Source organism: Anolis sagrei, chromosome 1 (genome assembly GCF_037176765.1).
Source record: "Anolis sagrei isolate rAnoSag1 chromosome 1, rAnoSag1.mat, whole genome shotgun sequence".
NCBI lineage: Eukaryota > Metazoa > Chordata > Lepidosauria > Squamata > Dactyloidae > Anolis > Anolis sagrei.
In genome coordinates this window covers 209,573,225-209,592,882 of record NC_090021.1, presented here as the reverse complement: position 1 = coordinate 209,592,882, position 19,658 = coordinate 209,573,225, and the positions used below count along the sequence as shown (strand labels likewise).

At 36.7% G+C, this 19,658-nt stretch overlaps 1 protein-coding gene across 1 annotated transcript in view; it reads left to right on the top strand.

The window, feature by feature from the left end:
• The window catches only part of ARHGAP15 (Rho GTPase activating protein 15), a 493,308-nt gene that overhangs the window by 11,391 nt on the left and 462,259 nt on the right, over nucleotides 1-19,658 (top strand). The window contains exon 2 of the mRNA XM_067472779.1: nucleotides 3,522-3,701. Coding sequence (XP_067328880.1) covers nucleotides 3,537-3,701 — 165 coding nt within the window. The 5' untranslated portion in view covers nucleotides 3,522-3,536. The remainder of the gene's footprint in view (nucleotides 1-3,521; nucleotides 3,702-19,658) is intronic.

The following is a 19,658-nucleotide window of genomic DNA, read 5'->3' as shown; positions in this document are numbered from 1 at the left end:
GTAATATTATTAGTAATATTACATGTAATATAAAATATATAATGATTATATTGTATTATTATTATATTGTATTATCTATGTTTCAAGATGTAAAAGGATGTCCCATTGAGACAGAGGTGGAAAACTGACTTTCTGCTGCCCTACAGACCAGTGTACAAGTGAGCAATGGTTTCCAATGGCAGGGAAAGAGATTCGACTGAAAAGATTAAGAACTTCCTAAGTGTAAGAACTAATAGAGAGTGGCATAGGCTGTCTGTGACTGTGATGGAGTCTCCTTCTCTGGAGGCTTTTCTGCAGAGGCTGTCTATCAGGAGTGCTTTGATTGTGCCTTCTTGTTTGGCAGGTTGGACTAGATGGCCCTTGAGGGTCTCTTCCAGCTATAGGATTCTAGGATTCTATATCACGAGTAGGCAATACAGGGTCTCATGGATGCACTTTTTCTCTCCCATCCACCATCCCATCCTGACCAATGCTTGCCCCTCTGGGATCCAAAGAGAAGAGGAAGGGGATCAAAGGGCAGGGAAGGGACTTGGGGAGAACCCCCCCCCCAGCCCACCTACCCTGCTCCAGCCTACCAAGCAGCCCCCTAGTTAGAAAGTTTGTCCATGCCTGGGTTAGATAGACTGTCTCTAGTGTCAGAGACAGTCTATCCACCATAATGAGGATGAATAAGCCTGTATCAGGTGGGAGATCATGAGGTACAATAACAATTAATCTGGCAATGCTTCCATTTATTATTATATTTTACAACTATGAAATGGGATAACATTTTGATTTTCTATTTCAAACTTCAAAGCCTTTTCAGATAGGATTCAGGTTTAGCAAACACACCCGAATCTCTATTGCATTTCTCTGATTACTTTTCTTGCATAAAAGTAAGTAAGTAATGCTCTGGAAGCATGTAGCAGATGCATCAACAAATCTTGGAACTTGGGTGGTTAGGATTCATGATCCTGCACTTAAGCCCCTCTTTAGGTGTGTTCATTTGTGTGGAGTGTGTGTGAGAGAGAGAAAAAGAAAGAGAGAGAAAGAGATTTTGAAAGAAAAGTACAAAGATACATGCTGCACTCAATTTATGTCTATTTTTGCATATGTTGTCAATAATTTACATTTTGCTGGTAATAAATAAAATAAGCTCTTTACTGGAAATGGAACTACAATACAGTAGCAAGAATAAGATCGGTTAGGAGATGTCTGTTCAGTTTACTATGTTTGTTACCTTTTGTTGTGCCTATCTTTAAACAATTAGTCATGGAAATAGAGATGTGACTGAGAAAGGAACCAGCCTTTCGTCTTAGGTTTAGGTACATGAAAAGAAACTGGTCAAATTGAGCTTAACTGCCAAAGATTTGGAAAATGTTACTTTGCATTTCATCCGGAAGATGGCATTCTTTGCAGCAAAGTGTCCATGCTTCCTGCAGCATTTAAGTTTGCCTTATAAATTTCCCACCTAAGCACAAATTGGGCATGACAACCTTATAGTTATGCGATCTGACAGATTTAATAATAGCCCAAGGTCCTGATAAGGAGAATATCATGCCCACAATATAAGTAAAATGGCTGAAACTACAAAATGTTTTATGTGTCTAGGACTAGATAAGTCAGGTTAGCATTCTAAAAGTGCTGAACAGGGTCTATGAGAATGGATAATATTTGTACTGTAGGTATTATCTTACTGATTTGGTTCACTCTGCTTGTCACAGTATAAAATATATTCACATTTCACTTTGGGGCAAGGTGATTGCATACACTTATTTTTGAAGAAGTCAAGATATATATACTCTTTGTCATCTCATTTTCTAATAGAGATGTCTTTGTCTGAAACCACCTCTACATTTAAATCTTCAAAGGTGACACATCAAAGGCTTTAGAAACATGTATTTTCTTTAATATGATAATTCTGGACATTTTCATGTGTAAGCTATTTCTTGTATTTGCCTATATGAATTTGAGGTGCTAAAGTCACCATGTGTATGCCCTTCAGCACTCCCTAAATAAATATTTGAATTTGTTTTAAATCAAGATGATGGGGAGATCAAAGTACAGTGATACCTTGACTTAAGAGTTTAATTCATTTTGTGACCAAACTCTTAACTCAAAATATTTATTTAAATTTATTTAAAACTTTTATATCCTGATCTTTCCCAACCTCCGTAGAGGGACTCAGACTGGCTCTTATTTCAAATCAAATTTTCCCATTGAAATGCCATTGATCCGTTCCTGCCCTCCAACCTCCCCCTCCATTTTTGTTACATGTTTTTAAATAAGAAAATGTACTTTATTAATAACAAAGAATGTATAAATCCACATGAAACAATAATAAAGAAAGATCAACTTTAAAATGGTAAAGTAGTGGCAAGGAAGCACATTTGAGGCAACAAAAATGTGTGTTGGCCAGTGTAACAGCAAGGCAAAACTTGCACATTCACATGGAACAATAAAGAAAGATCAACATTAAAATAGTAGAAACACAAAGTTGTGGCAAGGAAGCACAAAGTGAAGAAGCAAAAGGGTCATTTTCTTCATACTATACTCATTCCAGCCTCCCTCCCTCTCTTGTTCTCTCTTGCTCCCTCTCTTAATGAAGCCAAACATACTGGGAATAAAAACCACAAAAAATAAACCAACCTGAAGTTCCTCACAGTGGACAAGAGTAAAGTGGACAGTGATCTCCCAAAAAGGACAAGAGCAAAGCAGATAGCAATCTCCCAAAGTGGACAAGAACACAAGAGAAGAGGTGGAGAGGCACACTCTCGCACTAGCTTTTAACTCAAACCACCGCTCTTATGTCAAAGTGAAACATGGGCTGAGCAACAGCTTTTAACTCAAAATGCTCTTAAGTTGGGGTGCTCTTAAGTAGAGCTTCCACTGTAGGTACATAGACTCTCACCAGTTGCTTTGAATCACACTTCTTAATTTTAAAGGTAGCATTACATGATGACAAAATGTAAAAGAAAAGGAAGGAAGGAAGGAAGAATATTAATACTGTGACCATTAAACCACTTCTCATTTCTTACATATATGCCTTGTATTTCATAAAATCCAGCATTACCTAAAATACATTACCTCTGTCTGTTCATCTCTCTATTTATCAAACTACCTACATTGTGGAAACTGTGTGAGACAGATATGCATATACCTTCCACCACTGGTCCTTCTGGCACAATCAGTGGAAGTCAAACCACATTTAGCACATGAGCAAGCCTGAGATATCGCTCTCACATATGAGTATGGGAAGACCAAAGACAAACTGTAATGCCTGCCAGCTGGCTGTACTAGAAAGGTTACTGAAAGATTAGACTAGAGAAGAATGGCTTTTGAGATAAGGATAAGCTTTTATGTAAACTGCACTCCTCTAAGACAGCTTGGATGAACCAGTGAGTAATCAGGTGCTCCAAATTATTGATTCTACTGATAAGGTATTCTGAAATCTAAAGACACTCAGTTGGTTTGAGTACTCTTTTTTTATTGACTAAATGGGAATATTGCCTGATAGTGTTACCAACTATTGTATTTTTCAGATTGACATATTCATCATGCAGCCGTTAGCATCTTCTGATCCTGGTGCTGGAAAGCTGCATCCTTCCCACGAAAACATAGCTGCTGTTCCGATGAGGATAAAGACTGCCAACAGCCCCCATGACAGGCACAGCCAAAGTAAATCGATGATACTGTCTGATAATCTGAAAGTCATTGAACCTGTAAGTACTGTGTCACAAGGATTTTAATTCTCCCTTACTTGTGTCTACATCAATCCTGTATTCAAGAGGTTCTGAAATGGGTTAGATTAGCTGTTCCAAGGTAGAGTAGCCGACTTTCCTTGAGGACTAAAATCTTATATTCTCTTATATCATAGTAAGAGTGAGGCTTACTTCTGAGGGCAATTTCATTGGGTCCAGGTCTCAATATCCCTACTTCTCTAGGAATCCATCATAGATTTAATCCTATGGCCACACTTCTTCTCTAAAATTTGCCAGTTTAGAATATATAGTTTACCACAAGGGACACATGATAACATGCACCTTATTCTAAAGGAGAACAATTTTACAAGGTGCATATCCTCCATGTGCCTTGCATTTTGGCTAAAATGTATTTTCTTACACCTACTGCTTCCACAATATCACATTAGCAGTGGTAAAGGGTATGCGCAGCATCCTCTCCTTTTCACATCTTATTATGTCAGGAATTCTTTCATATGATGAATGTCTTGATGTCCAGGTCAGCACTTCTGGATTAAGGAGGTTTCAGAGCATAGTGAGCTACACCAATTTTGAAGATATAGTGAAGCATCCAAAGACTTTAGCTACGCAAAATTGTGACATGCGACTAAACATCGTAGTGTCTGCATACATTTTGTTTTTCATTCATTCAGTCCCTTCTGACTCTTCGTGGCCTGCATACATACTAGTGGGATTTTCCAAACTCTCTTCAAATGCAATCTTTACAGAAAATACATTATTATCCTATTTTTCTCAACATGTGATCTCATCTGGGTTAATGTATATATTGAAACAAAACAACATAAATAAAAATATTACAATCTAGTTAAAATATTAATTTTAAAATGCATGTAAATCACAGTAAAAAAAAATACAAAAGCACGGTACTCTCCATTAAATTACTTTTCTGCTAAGTGGGTTAACAGCCAAAGTCCTGTCTAAACAAAAGAGAACAGTTAGACTTGTTCTTGTATCCCCACCAAACATCCCTGTGATGAACCCTCTCCTTCAAGATCTTACAATTTGGATAGGATAATATATAGACATGTGGTGTTTCAAATAATCTGAATCCAAGTCTTATGTAGGTGTATAGGCCATAACTAGCAGTTTACGTTGTGTCAAAAACAGATCAACATCCACAGTGGAGCTGTTGCCACAAGTAGTTGTATATCCTCTGTGGCCAATCCCAGCCAGCAATCTGGCTATTTTGAACACGATGCCATTTCCAAAGACTTTCCAGAGGTAGATCCATGTAGCATAGCAATGTGCTACTCTTGCAATATTTCCAGGAATAGATGCTCTAACTTTTGTTATCCAAACACACTCAGATCTGAGTCTAGAGCAGGCCTGCACACCCTGTGGCCCTCCAGGTATTTTGGACTTCAGCTTCCAGAATGCCTGAACATTGAACAAGCTGGATAGGGCTTCTGGGAGTTGAAACCACAAACATCTGAAGAATAATGGGGCAAGGTAGGTGCTATCCCCTATCTTCCTAGGGAAAGTAGAATGGTTCCTGAATAAGAAGCTGTTTTGAACACCAGGCATAAAATGGCATCTGGCACATTGTGGCCTCCCACATTATGGTGAATTGATCCTGTGTGTTGTGTGGCTGCCATGGAGGTTATTCACCCCTGAACCAACTCATTTGGCTTGTGTAGATGTGCCCTGTGTGATAATAGCAGCTTTTATACTGACCCATCTCATAATCTCACACATGTATGCAGGACTACCAACCATATGCATCTCACATTAAGGAAGTAGTTTAATTTTAATCATTTTTGAATGGATTTAGAAGTCAACATTTTTGAAGAACAGTAGATATGAATATATAATTATGGTAATTATGGAATCCTTTCATTCAGTGTGACTTTGTCTTGTAGTAACTAGAAAGTGAACGTGTCCGATTCATCACTCAATTTGTTGCCATTTAGTTCATGCAGAAACCAGTACAGTGTGAACCAGTACATGCAATTTTAGTACTGAGATTTACACTTTGTGCGTTACAGATATAGGTTGTTCCTTTTGAAAGATACAGCCTCAAATTATATCATAACAACAGCAACAAACCATAAAGGCCTTTTCAAGTATATTAAACTTATTAGTAATCTTTGTAGAATTTCCTATAGAGAGAACAGGAAATATTTTAAAAACTGAGGTCTAAAATAGCTGTGATCCTAAAGCAGTAGAAAAGGCAAAAAGGTAGCTTTATTTATTTTGGGTCTCTTCTGAAAAGATTTAACCACTAATACATTAGAGGTGTACACTGTTAACAGTAACTCCCCTTTCCCTTTGCCCATCCTTGTTATTAAGTAAACTGATTGGTATGAGCCTCCCATGGTTAATTTTCCTCCGTAATGGCTGCAACTTGCAGCTGAGCCCATATGATGTTGCAAAATCATTTATGCAAGGTAACACTTGCTTAGGACTCCTGCTTTGCTTTCTGGGTGATGTCAGACCTGCCCCAACATATACTGTAATATTCAATACAGAACTACCCACCTCTCACACACTTTCTGTTTCTCTCTTAAGAATTGTGAGAACTAGTAATTTGCTTTTCTAAGTAAATTATCAACCAATTTTAAACCTTTGTCTCTAGGAGAGAATAGTTGATGAAGTAAACTTGCCATAGTTCTTGTGAACTGGATTGCTATTGTTGTGTCATTGGTTCTGTCACCATTCTTTGGTTTTGCCTTGCCATTACCCCTATTTTCAAATGCAGAGTTAACATACAGCAATTTTCTTATCAGGACTCAGTAAATAAGTATTTTTTGTTATTCTGTCTGATGATTATACAGAAACTGTGTGCCATTCTGAGATTGAAAAAAAAAGCCTGTCCTCAGATGTTGACTGAGTAACTATTGGAACATTTGTTTCATTGTGTTGACTTTCCAATTTGAAATTACCACTTGCCATTTGCGCAGAGTATCCTGGAAACCCCCTCCCCGAAAACCCTCTAAGTGATATGTTCTTTGGCTAGGAAGCTTAAGGAGTGTTTACAGTAATTTATTTGGAAATAGTATAATGTATTGTCAGTAAGAACTGTACCTTTGAAAAAGTTTAAAAGTTAAGTATATTTAATGATGCCTAACATATTTTATTGGCTGTGTTTAACAAAAGGCACTAGGCTGCAGTTGTTTTTGACAAGCATGAAAACATCACAGCATGAGACTGCAAAAGGAATTATGTAGAGAAATTACAAGTGATCCATCTCTCAATGAATTATCCACCTCAATAGCCTGCAGAACTCAGCTACCAATTAACACCTACTTTATTACATGTTGGGATGTACTTAATAACTTTCATGTGTTTATGCACTATTACCTTGACTGATGCCTCTTGTACAATTAGGCATAATTGGCATATCAATATGCAAAAGTTAAAAGGATTAACCCTCTTAAAACTAATGAGCATTTCTGTATCCAGCTGCTAAATGAGACAAAATTAGCATTTTTCACTTTTGGGCAGGATTTTATCATGCAGTTTCTCATTGTTGGTATTACCTTGTTACATAACTTTCAGGGTTTTTTTGGGGGGGGGGGGGGAGAATATGCAGGGATGATAAAAAGAAAAAAGGATTCTAAAAAGTTGCGCCAGGCACAAACATTTGCTGCTGGCTTTTCCATAAGCATAACAGTTGCAATTTATGTTCTTTTGTACAGAGCTGAAAAAGTTGTGTTTTCTTAGCAGCTAATTATAGAGAGGCAGGGTATGTCATTTCACCATGCAAACTTGGCTCTGATATAATAGATTGAAAGCTTGCCATGCTCCTAATTTCCACGCTCTTTCTAGTGTTTTAATCTCCCCCTCTCTCTCTTTTACCAATGCAGAGTTTTCTGACTAGATATTGACAGAGCAAAACGTATTTTGGCATATTTGCTTGAACAAGCCTGTTAACGGCAAAAGGCACACGGAAAAGGCCACAGACTTGCACCAAAATCCAAACAGTTCAAAATGTATCCCAAGAACCTAAAAATGTATACATTAGCTGATATTATATAAAAATCAACATACCAGAGGTAGAGAGGTATGATTCAGAACAAGTTTTTATGAAAGATTTTCTTTTCTTGTTTCGCTGTCCCATGTATTTGAAATAATAAATGGTAATCTTTCTATTTTCTAAGTTAACATACATTGTATTACAATCTGTGGCTTTTTAGAAACCCTGTTGCTCTTTACGTTGGGCAATACACAAAAAACACAGATAAAAGGCCAGAGTAAATTGAAAGTGTGTAACAGGAAACAAAGCAAAATAAGCTAGAATTTGCTATAATTAGTTTCATGACAAGATGCACAGTTCTTTTACATAGATTAATTTGTGACAGTTCTGCAATTTGCACTTCACACTCTTATGTGCATTTTATAATGGGACCTCTATCTATGTGCACACTTGTTTCCCAAAATTTCGTGTAAGCCACATCACTATTACAGAAAATATATTTTAAAATATATTCCATGCTTATTAATACTATTCTACAGAAAGGAAATAGACTTGAGAAAGGCCTCTTCTAAATCCAAAGTTGATCCATAATTTAAATCACTCACTCCAAAATTCAGTGCTCTGTTCACTCTGATTCATTGGAAACATACAATCATAGTGTATTTTAAAAGGCTGCAAAGTTCTATCCATTCATTGGTTACATATGTTTGTCATCTAATCAATTAATGAAATCCTAATTAATTTTAGGTGATAAATGCATTTATGCTTCAAGTAGTTGTACGAACCATAAAGAACAGATGTCATCTTAGATGAGAGGGTTGCCCTTTAACCCACCATGGAAAAGAATAGTGCTTCTGCTCTCCGTGATATATAAGTGAACCATTGCAAAATTTACATTATGGGTTAAATGTAGTTATTAATTTTAGCTGGGGAAACTACTGAATCAATGCAAACTAATTACCTCAACACTTATGTAAATTACATTGATTCAGTGCATCTATTGTAGATGTGGCTAACAATTGGATTTAACCCATTTTAACATAATCAATAAAGGCATAGTTATTCTTATCAAAATGTATGAAGATTTAATTGATTATTGATTAATCAATCAATAAAGATTAAACAACCAAAGGGAATTTTAAGAAAATGATTGGATGGCATGTTTACATCCATTACTATATTGTGAACTTTTCACTCTGGGCAAGTCTGTGGGCTCTTTGGAAACTATTTATAACAATACTAAAGTAAATAGATCAATTAATTAATTAATTTTGAAAAAGTAATATGCAGATATGAGTAGGTACAACAAACCAGGTCCATTTGAAATAGCTGATCATTATTTGTGTATAGGGTTATATTTTCTGTCATTTAGGGCTCCACTCAGATGAAGCATGCCTGGACTCTTGTGGTCAACCCTGTTTCCATCTCAAGATATGACAAGGAAGGTGCAAGTTATATAGTGTTTGTTATGAAGCATCTGAGGTTTGATCTGAATAGAAATTGTGGCACCAGTTGGGAATTTGGCACAGAATGATGAATAGTTTTCCCAACTGGAAATACCATGCTGCTAAGACTATTCCGTGATAGACAAAGGATATTAATAGATCGTCCTAAGATTGGCCATAGGTTCTGTTAAGCATAGCCCTTCCTGGTTTTCCTGTTACTATGTGATCCGTCAGTGTCCATGAATATTTACTATTTTCTTTTAAACCTCAAAGAGGTGCATTTGGTCTCATTCAATGCAAATTCAAAGCATAAAACATCTTCTTTCATTGGTGAATAGATTAAGAATTACAGTCTGTTTAGTCATTCCAAAATGTTAATGGATTAGCGTTCTTTGTGATGAGATGAAATAGGCTTGGTTGTCTTATTTATCTCTCTAATGCACTATCAAAGGAACAGGAGAAAATTCCCCTTTTGTTTCTCGCCTCCCCCTTTCCCACTTCAGTTACTTGTAAAACTTATGAGCAGCTAAAGAGATAAGTAAAATTGTTAAAATTACTGCCTCTTCAGTTGAGTGGCGCTTTGTGAGCCACGTCAGGAGAGGCAAGGTTGCTGTTCGTGTTTACTTCACATCAAGCTTATAGTCAAGTTTGAGGCTTTGTTTGTGGAGACTGTCCTGAAGTAGATTCTGATATTTAATTAAAATGACATTAAATCACATTGAACTGATAAGAGTTGGCATCTCAAAGAAAGGTAATTGCCCATATTGGTTTTTGTACAAAAATAGAGCTGCTTGGAAAATGTGCAGCCAACACAGACTGTCAACTCCATTTATAGATCAATATGTGAATACCATTGATCAGGCAGGCATGGTAACAGTAACACTTTGTGTTTTTTCTCATTTTTATACTGCATTAAGGCTTACAGGATTATCGGCTTCCAAAATATTATGACTTCCGTATAAATATGTGATCTGTTTCATGTTAATTAAATGAGTCCACAGTTCTTTCAAAATGTGTTGCCAGTTCCATCATCCCCCCCCCCCTCCCTGAATACTTATAGCTGCAGGTAGTTTTAGTTGAAAATTGATTATTTCCATTTTGGAAATATAGTCCAAACATATTTTTAAAAGAATTAATTTTAAAGGGATGTATGTTCTGGGGATATGATTTGTTTTGCTCTCTCTTTTTTTCCTGGAAGAAAAATATAGACATTGACAAAAACACAATTTCTCAAGCAAAGTGGAGCACATGCCTATAAGGATCTGCGTTCTCATGCAGCTTTCTACTTCGGCACATGAAACATTATACATTTTAAATCTTCTTACTGACCCATCACGTGCCACTTTCTACCTTGTTGCTTTTATTATTGGAATTAGAGCTGGCTTTCTTATTTTGTACCCATGGACATAGCACATGGCATACACTTTGCCTTCCTGAGTTGCCATCTTGACCTTTTCATAATTTGTCATTAGACAAAATGGCAGTATCCAAAGGTCAAGGGGGAGTCTGACTGTCTAATTCAGTAAAGAGCTTAAATGTTATTTTCTTCTTAAAATAAGTCCAGGAGAAGTGCTGAAATTATCCATTTACCTTGAAAAGAAGAAACCAATTTATTAAAGATGTGAATCAACTTCACATTTATGGAGAAGCTCACAGGAGAAACAGTTGTTAGAACTGATAGGCATCTGCAGGAATATGGTACCTTTTCATTTGCTTAACAGGTCACACAAACTGTAGGTCTATTGTAGCTATTAGTTCTAGCAACTGCTATAGTAATCATAGTTCTCTCAGCATGTGAATGGCTAGTTTATAGATGGCAGATTGAGCCAGAAGATGAACTTGTGTGTCCTTTCTGGTTCTATGCATGCTCATATTGTGGTTCAAACTGCTGAGACTTCTGTATAGTTAAAGTAATACACAGTAAAATGACCACTACAGCAATCAACACTATTCATTGTTTACCTTGAAAAGAAGAACAAGTGTGTCAGTACTTATTCCCACTAAATTAACATTCATGGTAGATTAGAACACTAGTTGAATCAACAGGTCCATATGGCCCAAATAACAGATTATTTGGGTTTCTTTATAAGCATTGCAAACTAATCAAACTGAATATTGTGCTAGAGGTAAGGTGAATTTTACCATACATTAGCAACTGATCAAAAATCCAGGAATTGAACGTGTATAGCATTCACTTAGCCACTTGGCAGGTTGCTACAAAAAACCATCTTACCAAGTAGGGAGGGGTGAGAACTTTATTTCAGTTCATTTTGCTTCATTATTTATCAACATTTGCGAAATCTGAATGAAGAAAAAAGCGCAACTGACAGATTTGTCCATCCTATTACCAAGTGGGCATATGCACACCATATGGGATGGGTATCATTTTAAACAATCCTCCTCACTCGTTTTTTTTAAGCTTAAAGTGATAATGTACTGATTACTCTGACTATTATATTATTGGTCACATGAGGGAAAATTAATTGATTTTTTGTGACTGTCACTCCAGATACATCTGTGTGAAGGACACTAACAAGTATAAATGGGCCCTACAGTGTCCATAAAATTGTATTTACTGTATACAATAACACAGCAGCTCCTGTCTAGAAGTTTTAACTCAATACTAAATATGTGTTCTTATCTCTCTCTTAAATCATACTTTACTCCTATGTAACACAAAATCAATGTATCATACCAAGATAGATGAAGTAGTCAACCAAATGTTCTCTTGTTCTGGATAGTATCAGCAATGAAATAATCAAAAGGGGTTTTCAAGGAAAGCATTATCTTCTTCCTCAACAATGCAAATTTTAATATGTGTTGAAAGCTTGTGGCATGTCTACATGGGCCACATAAAATGTATTAGCCTTGAAACTGCTATGAGAAGTTCACATGGTATATGACTGGTTCCTGAGCAGAAGTACTTCTTTCAGCCATTAATCGAGCATAAGAAGAACCAGGAGTCACTCTGGAATTTCCAGTGACCTCTGGTGTATTTGACATGTGGATAGTTGGATCTAGGGTGAGCCTTTTCCCACAGCCTTGTGCTGATCCCGTGGTGTAGACATGGCCCTATCTTATGCTTTCAGGTAAGGCTTTGATTGGACAAAGCTTTATTCTGCAGAATTTTACAAAGAATTCACACATTTGAATTTTGCATTTCTGTTCAAATAATGACTGTTATTGGTGTTTGCCATTAGGCTGACTTAATGAGTTATGGTGACCCTATAAATAAGAGACCCTCAAGAGCCTCAACCAGTAACTGCCCTAGCTGGGTATTGCAAATGCAGGGCTTTGCTTTCATTCATTGACTCAAGCTACCTGTAGTGAACTCTTCCTATTTTCCCGCCGCCTTTCATTTTTTAAAAAACATCATAGTGTCTTATCATGTGTCCAAATAAAATGTATGACAGCTTCAATTTATTATTATTATTATTATTATTATTATTATTATTATTATTATGTTGGTCATTTTCATTTCTAGTGAGAATTCAGGCTTGAAATGCTGCAAGATCTATTCATTTGTTTGTTTGTTTAGTAGCCCATAGTCAAAATCTTCTCCAGTACCACATTTTAAATAATCATTAATAATAATGAGGGAAGATGTTAGGAGGTTTGCATTACTTGTGTCCATGCCCAAATAAATAACTCCTATTTCACATATTTTAATGACTTGTTATCTGGCTTTACATTGATCTTGACCCATGGCAACCCTACATATACTCAACAGCATCACTCAAGTTTTGCAGATTCAAAGATATGGCTTATTTGATTGAGTGGTTTTATTTCAAGTGGGGTCTTCCTCTTTTCCTATTTCTTTGAACCTTTCCAAGCAGCATTATATTTTATAGTTATTCATGACATCTTACGGTGTGACCAAAGTATGACAGACTCAATTTAGTCATTTAGGCTTCTAGAGAGACATTATGGTTGATTTGTTCTAGGTCCTATTCATTTGTCTTTTTAGCAATCTTTTAGCAGGACTCTTCTCCAGCACTACATCTCGAATGAACTGATTTTCTTTCTGTCCGCTTTCTTTTTCATCCATCTTTCAGAGTGATTTGGTGCACACTCTTCTGTTTAAAAAATGTTAACTAGCCCCTTAGTATATAGTTATAGGTATTAAAAGGGTGAAAGCCTTAAAGTAGTGAGATTCTGTATTGTCTTAATATGTTCTATATGATCTTAATTTCTGCAAGATTTCTGCAACAGTTAGGTAAATTTATGCCTTTTCAGGTCTTTGTATTTAAAGGATATAAAGGTTTTGATCAGCATGGTGTGGTTGTTTTCCTCTCTGCATTTTTATTTTGTCTTAATTTTTGGATAACTCAAATGTTACATTCCATAGCAAATAGATCTCAGTATAATATTGAAAATATAAATAGAAATAACTTTGCATGCCTTGATGAAAGGTGAAAGCATTGTGGCTTTCTTGTTAAACCAACACAAAATATGGTATGAACTGCAGCTGCCACCCTGATGACGACGATGATGATGATGATGATGATGAAGTTGATTTTCTACCCAGTACCATGATTATTTGCTTCTGGCCAATACCAGCACATGAAGGTTTTGAAAAATTCTGGTTTTTCCTCTCTCCCTAGTGTTCCGAAACCACATGCTGTGAAAATATTTTAATCTGTTTACCAAGAACAAATTAGTCTTGCCAAAGGTTCTAAAAGTTTACTTCTTCTGCTTAGATCCTTGCACATCAAAGGCAGATGCAACCTTATAAATTAGCAGGCTTGCCATTGTAACTGCTATTTATACTTGAAGTTAGCAACATTCGTTTATAATTCACTACTCATTGAATGCTTCCACAAATGTATAGAGGGATACATATTACTGTTTTTTTTGTAAAGTTAGTCCTCTGATTACTAATTTGAATCAAAAGCTCTAACCTTGTTAGCATCTGGACTTATTTCCATAATAACAACCCCTTCAGAACCTACAAAGTAATGAATAATTGACAACAAATGAAATGTTTTGATAGTTGTCGGCACAAAGCATGTTTAATGTTTTGTGTTGCTTCCTAGCTAATTATGCAGATGACACATTTGTCAGACCTTGACTGCCATTAGAAACGTGTTTCCAGAGGGGAGAAAAACAGGCTATTCATAGAGTAATTAACTAGAATGCTCAATGACCTGTGAGAGATTCAAATGGCTGCCAGTTCAGACATTGTTTTGTTACAGAAGCAGAGGGGTAATTAAAATTCCAAATTACAGTGCTATGATGAAGCATTTGTTTGTTGACAGTATACTCTTACTCTAGTTTGTTAATTCTTTTTTTAAAAAATGGCTTCTAATCCATTTTATAGCTTTAGGAGTTCTGTCTTTGAATTTACTGACATCTAATATTATGGTAAATTGCTCTTTCGAGAAGTACTGCAGGCTTTGGCAGTTTCATGAGAGCACAAGGTGGGTGGGATAGAATAGCAGCTCTTTCCCCTAAACTGACATACCATGTGCTGTCGCCGAAACGCCACTAAACTGCAGCCCATCTTGTGAAATGATATGTTCATAATTCTGCACAGAAGAATATGTCTAGTTGCAGGAGGAAGCCATTCAGAGAGAAGGATCGTAATCAAACAAATTGAGAAAGGTGTCTTAAAACATTACCGCAAAGTGTTAACAGAATCAGTACAATGATGAGCATAATTTAGGCAAATGTTCTTTACGGAAACAGATGTAGTTGAGGGGAAACGAGGGTTGTAAAGAGGAAGTATAAAAGAAGGCTTCTAACTAAAACATGGCATTATTCTTCCCTGATATCATCCCTTACTTACATTTTTTGCCCTCCAAATATAGGAGGGAATTGATTGAAAGAGGGCAAGGTGGTAAAGTTCTCGAACAATGAATTCCATGCAAGCTCAAGTGAAATATTTATTTACTTTGCCAAAAGTGAGAATATGGTTCTGTTAAAAAGATCTGACAGAAGTAACATGGTGTTTGATGCAGGGGAGCTGACAGCGGCATGGAGTGAGCGCTGATTATCCTGAAGACACTGTCAGCTAGGATTGATTTCTACTTTCTCCCTTTATGTAACGGTTCCTGTAATACAGCTGACCCCGAATCACGTTACCTTGTCATCTCTCTGAATGGATCAAGAAGAGATGAGCTGAAAATAGCTAGGCACTGACCTTGAACTTGCCAGAACAGTGAGAAGTGACAGTGGCTTTGTATGTGTATATATGTGTGTGTGTTCAGAGCGAGAGCGTGAGAGGGGTTCATGTACAAAAGGCAATTGAGCTGCTTTGCAGTCAAGTTCACTACAGCAGCACAAGGGGGCAGAGCAGCATTAGAGATTACAGGTAAAGCTGATATTGACGTTGCGTTCCCTAAAAGTGCATGTTAACTCATGCCAGTCATCTTTCTTGTTTCTACGTCAGTAAAACCTACAAAAATCACAGAAGGCTTAGGAACCTATGTAAAATTAGAACTTCCCCTAGAATAATTTGATTTGTTCTTGTCCAGTGATCTCCTATACCTTTGAATGCCAGGTGGAACTATATCAAGGAATTAAAACAGAATTTCTAATTCTTTAGAAAATAAAATGGCAAATCCTGTTACAAATGGCAGCTCTGTGGTCCACTACAGAGTTGAATTATCTGCCATTCAAAACCAACTAAAACTAGCATTTTAAAATATATTTTTATTAAATTTTCACAATAAATACAACATTACAGTATAGCAATAAATAACAATTTAAAATCTTGCTTTTATCTCATCCACCCTCCTTCCCAAGTCATAGATGTTTAGAAACTACTTCCCTACTTTAAAAAAAGCTAGAGTTGCAAACAGGAAATTAGTTTTATATATGAAAGATTTTATAAATTGCTTATACTTTGTATCTAATCTTTTGTGTTATTTTAATGGCAGAGTTTGCTTTATTATTCAGATGTCAATCATTCTCAATATCTGTCTTAGAAAAGATACACAACACAGAACGTTGGAGAATTGTTGCAGTGGTCATCTTCCCATTTACTTTCTGCCTACAAATAATTATTAGTCATGTTTAGTTTTATCAACCACATTTTGGATGTTTAATTGTTGATGGAATCTTAGTGTCATTAATCTCTGAAGCCCATTGCATGGAGGTGCCAGGCATCAGTGGCTGAAACTGTAGCTGTTGATAAAGCAGAAAACACTGAATTAACCATGTTAATTAAGGATTGTAACAACATAGCTCAACTGAGAAAAATAAAAAATAACTATACAGAAGAAAAAGAACTTATGGATCAAAGTTTCTAGCAATGTGTCAAAGCCTGGCTTTAGTGGTGGGCTCTACCTTTAGACCTTTTGGGGAGCTGACCAGTGGATAGGCTCTCTCTGGTTTTGGCGTGGTATGTGTTTTTCATTTGGTTGCTGAAATTTCAGACATTAAAAACTACCATATCCTAGTTGGGTGTTTAGCTACAGTTCTTTCCTGAATATGACAAAGAGGCTGTTGATAACACGAGGACATACATATACCCTCTCCACAAGTTGTCTTGAATTCTTCAGAGCTTCATTGAAACAAATGCATTGTACATTACATATAGTTGAGCTACAGCTTCGAGCTTCTCTGGTCCATTGCTTCTTAAACATGCATGTATGTATCCTTCAGAATCCAGCTATGCAGCTCCCTAAAAAGAACCTGTTCCTGGTCCTTGTACAACTAGGTTCAAATATGTGGTGCAAGAGGGGGGAAATCCCCTCTACAGATTTGCTCCTGCTTTCATTGTGCCCAGCTTCTAATAAGGGACCCTATTCCCTGATGAGTTGGAAGTGAGTTTATTGCTACCATCTGTTTAATTGCCCTCCTAGTTTTCTTTAGGGAATCATGAAAGTATTTTACCCTGTCTTTGAATCTCTCTAGTTCTTTTAAAACACTGGGTAAAGTACACATTAATTTCCAAAGAGTATATTAAAAACTGATAAACAGCAGCATCTCTGAACTGTAAAACTCAAGGAAAACAATTTTTTAGATAAATGTTTGTTGCGTGTTATCAGCAAACTCAACATTGCTGTACACATAAATAAAAAGACTTATGGCTTGTTTTTATTGGTCATGTCAATTGTTAATTTTTTTCTCCTGATTAGAATTACTGATAGTTGATTTTTCTCTCCTGTCACATAATTTCTTATTAAGAACAATGTGTAGAAATAAAAGAACCCTCTTTATAAAGGCAAAGTATATACTTCACTGAGATTGGCATGGTGAAAGAAAGGGTACAACTAGAGCTTGGAAAATCCTTATATCTTATCTTCTGGGACATCTGAGCATCCCTATGCTCAGAAAACTCTAAACCTTGTGGTTATGTAAAAGTTTGCTATAAATTGAACTCTTGCAATGAGCTTATGAAAAGGAAGAGAGGATGCATCCAAGGAAGCCACAGCATCACTAGCTTGTCAGACAAAAGGGTTTTTTGAGGGTATTTTTTATTATTTTCCCCTTCTTTGTGAGAGAAGGGAGCAGATTCTGAGTGGAGAACCTTTGATGGCCACATGGCTCATTTGGTGATTGTGATTGTCCATCAAAATTGTGATTTCCACATACATTTTTTTCACAGCTATTAACATAAGTAGTGTTCCAGCATATTATGTCTGTGTACTTTAAGGTCAGGAGAGCGAAGTCTCATGCATGGACTTATAGTGACTTTAATAAAGGAGCTCTGACTTCAGATTATAGATCCATGAATTAGACTAGATATCCCTAGGAAAGGAGACATAGCTGTGATAGAAGAGACTTTCCCAACCCAGTGCAGCTGGGGAGCTGGGGGGCTGGGGGGGGGGGGAGAGATTTGCCTCCCCCCCAAAAAAAGACAAAAGTAGATCTGGACGAAACTACTTGGAAGGAACTAGGCTAATAGACTTTGCCTGCCCCCTTCTTCATTCCTGGCCTGATTGTTGACCCACCATGTCTGCCCATTAAACAATATAATTAATGGTTGCCATAAGGGACTGGGTAGCATTTTTTCCTTCCTATGTTCTAGCAGGGTTTTTCACCTACCCTATACTGTTCACAGGGGCAAATTGGGATGGTGTGGTTTTAAATATGCTGCAACAGAAAACAGATAGGGAAATCTAAAATTTGGTGTACACCCAAGGCACCCCCTTCAGGGGTGAAGGCCATGAACTAAAACACTCACCTGGGGTTCATTTTGAGGGGATGAGGTGAAATCAAATGGCCTAGGAATTGGGAGAGTCTGGTCTCAACAATTTTGAGAGAGACTTGTCTGGCACATTTCCCTTAGAGGTTGCCTGGGTTAGGTCAACAGGAGACCCAGGTGTTTCACCCTAACTAGCCGAGGGGTAGGCTGGGCAGACTTTGCCACACCAAGTTCAGGACACCCATAGAATTAAATTCAGTTAAAGTTAAATAGGTAACAGTTAATAAAAGTTGTCCATATTTTAACCCAAAAACTGTTGTGTGGTCTCATTATTTCAGGGGCTGACAGGCAAATAGCTCTGTTCTTATTTTCTTGAAGATGAGAGACAGGGTTTTCTCAGTGGTGGCTCCTCGGCTATGGAACTCCCTCCCTAAGCAATATATCAGCCCCCTCCCTACTGACATTCCAAAAAAATTAAAAAACCTAGCTTTTTGAACAGGCCTTTGAAAACGCAGTGTAATGGATAAATGTGGAACCCAGGAAAGAATGAACATAGAACAACTTGACAATGTCTTTGGAAAATAATCTAATAGGAAGTTACTGGTGTTTTATGCTTTTAATGCTTTATACAGGATTTTTATAATGTGTATTAATTGTTTTTAATTTTGTTTTAATTTTATGTTCATTGTGGCATTGAATCATGCCAGTGTAAGCCGCCTTGAGTTGCCTTCGAGCTGAGAAAAGCAGCATAGAAATGCAGTAAATAAATAAATATTGCAAACGTAACGTAAACATCAATGCAATCTGTAGGAAATGCAATATAGACAGGAAACGTCTGTCAAAAAGAGTGCTGAATATGTTTAAATCTTTTGGTGATATTAATTTTGTTTTATTCTTTCATTAAAATTGGGACGATCAACTCCCTTCCATGTACATGTCATGTTCAAAACACTATTAGACTGGAGTTATATAGGTACTGAAACTGAGAAGATTTGATCAAATTTCCCACAGCTAGTTTTGGGCACCTGACCTGCATAGTTTCCCACAGGGGAAAAGAAGGCTCTGTTTCTCTAAATTCCCAATGAGAAGGGACATGTGTCTCCTTGCATTGAGTTACATTACATCACATCATTTGGCACAAAGTGACCCAACGCAACATGACAGGAGGAGTAAAGAGAACAGATTCTTTTAAACCTTGGTACTTATATTTCTTTGACTACTATTAAAATGATAGCAATGAAGCTATAATGAACATAAAGTACACATCTTCTATCAAACTAAAAATATAGGCTTCAGGAACTTGCAAAACCATTTTAAAACAGGCATTAAAAGCGCTACTAGCTGATACCCAAGTTTGCTGCACAGATCCTTGTTGAACACAACATAGTTAAATTAAGAGGGTTTGATCCTTCCCTGAAGAAATCTACATGTTTACTGAATTATAATGGGTTACTGTTTCTATA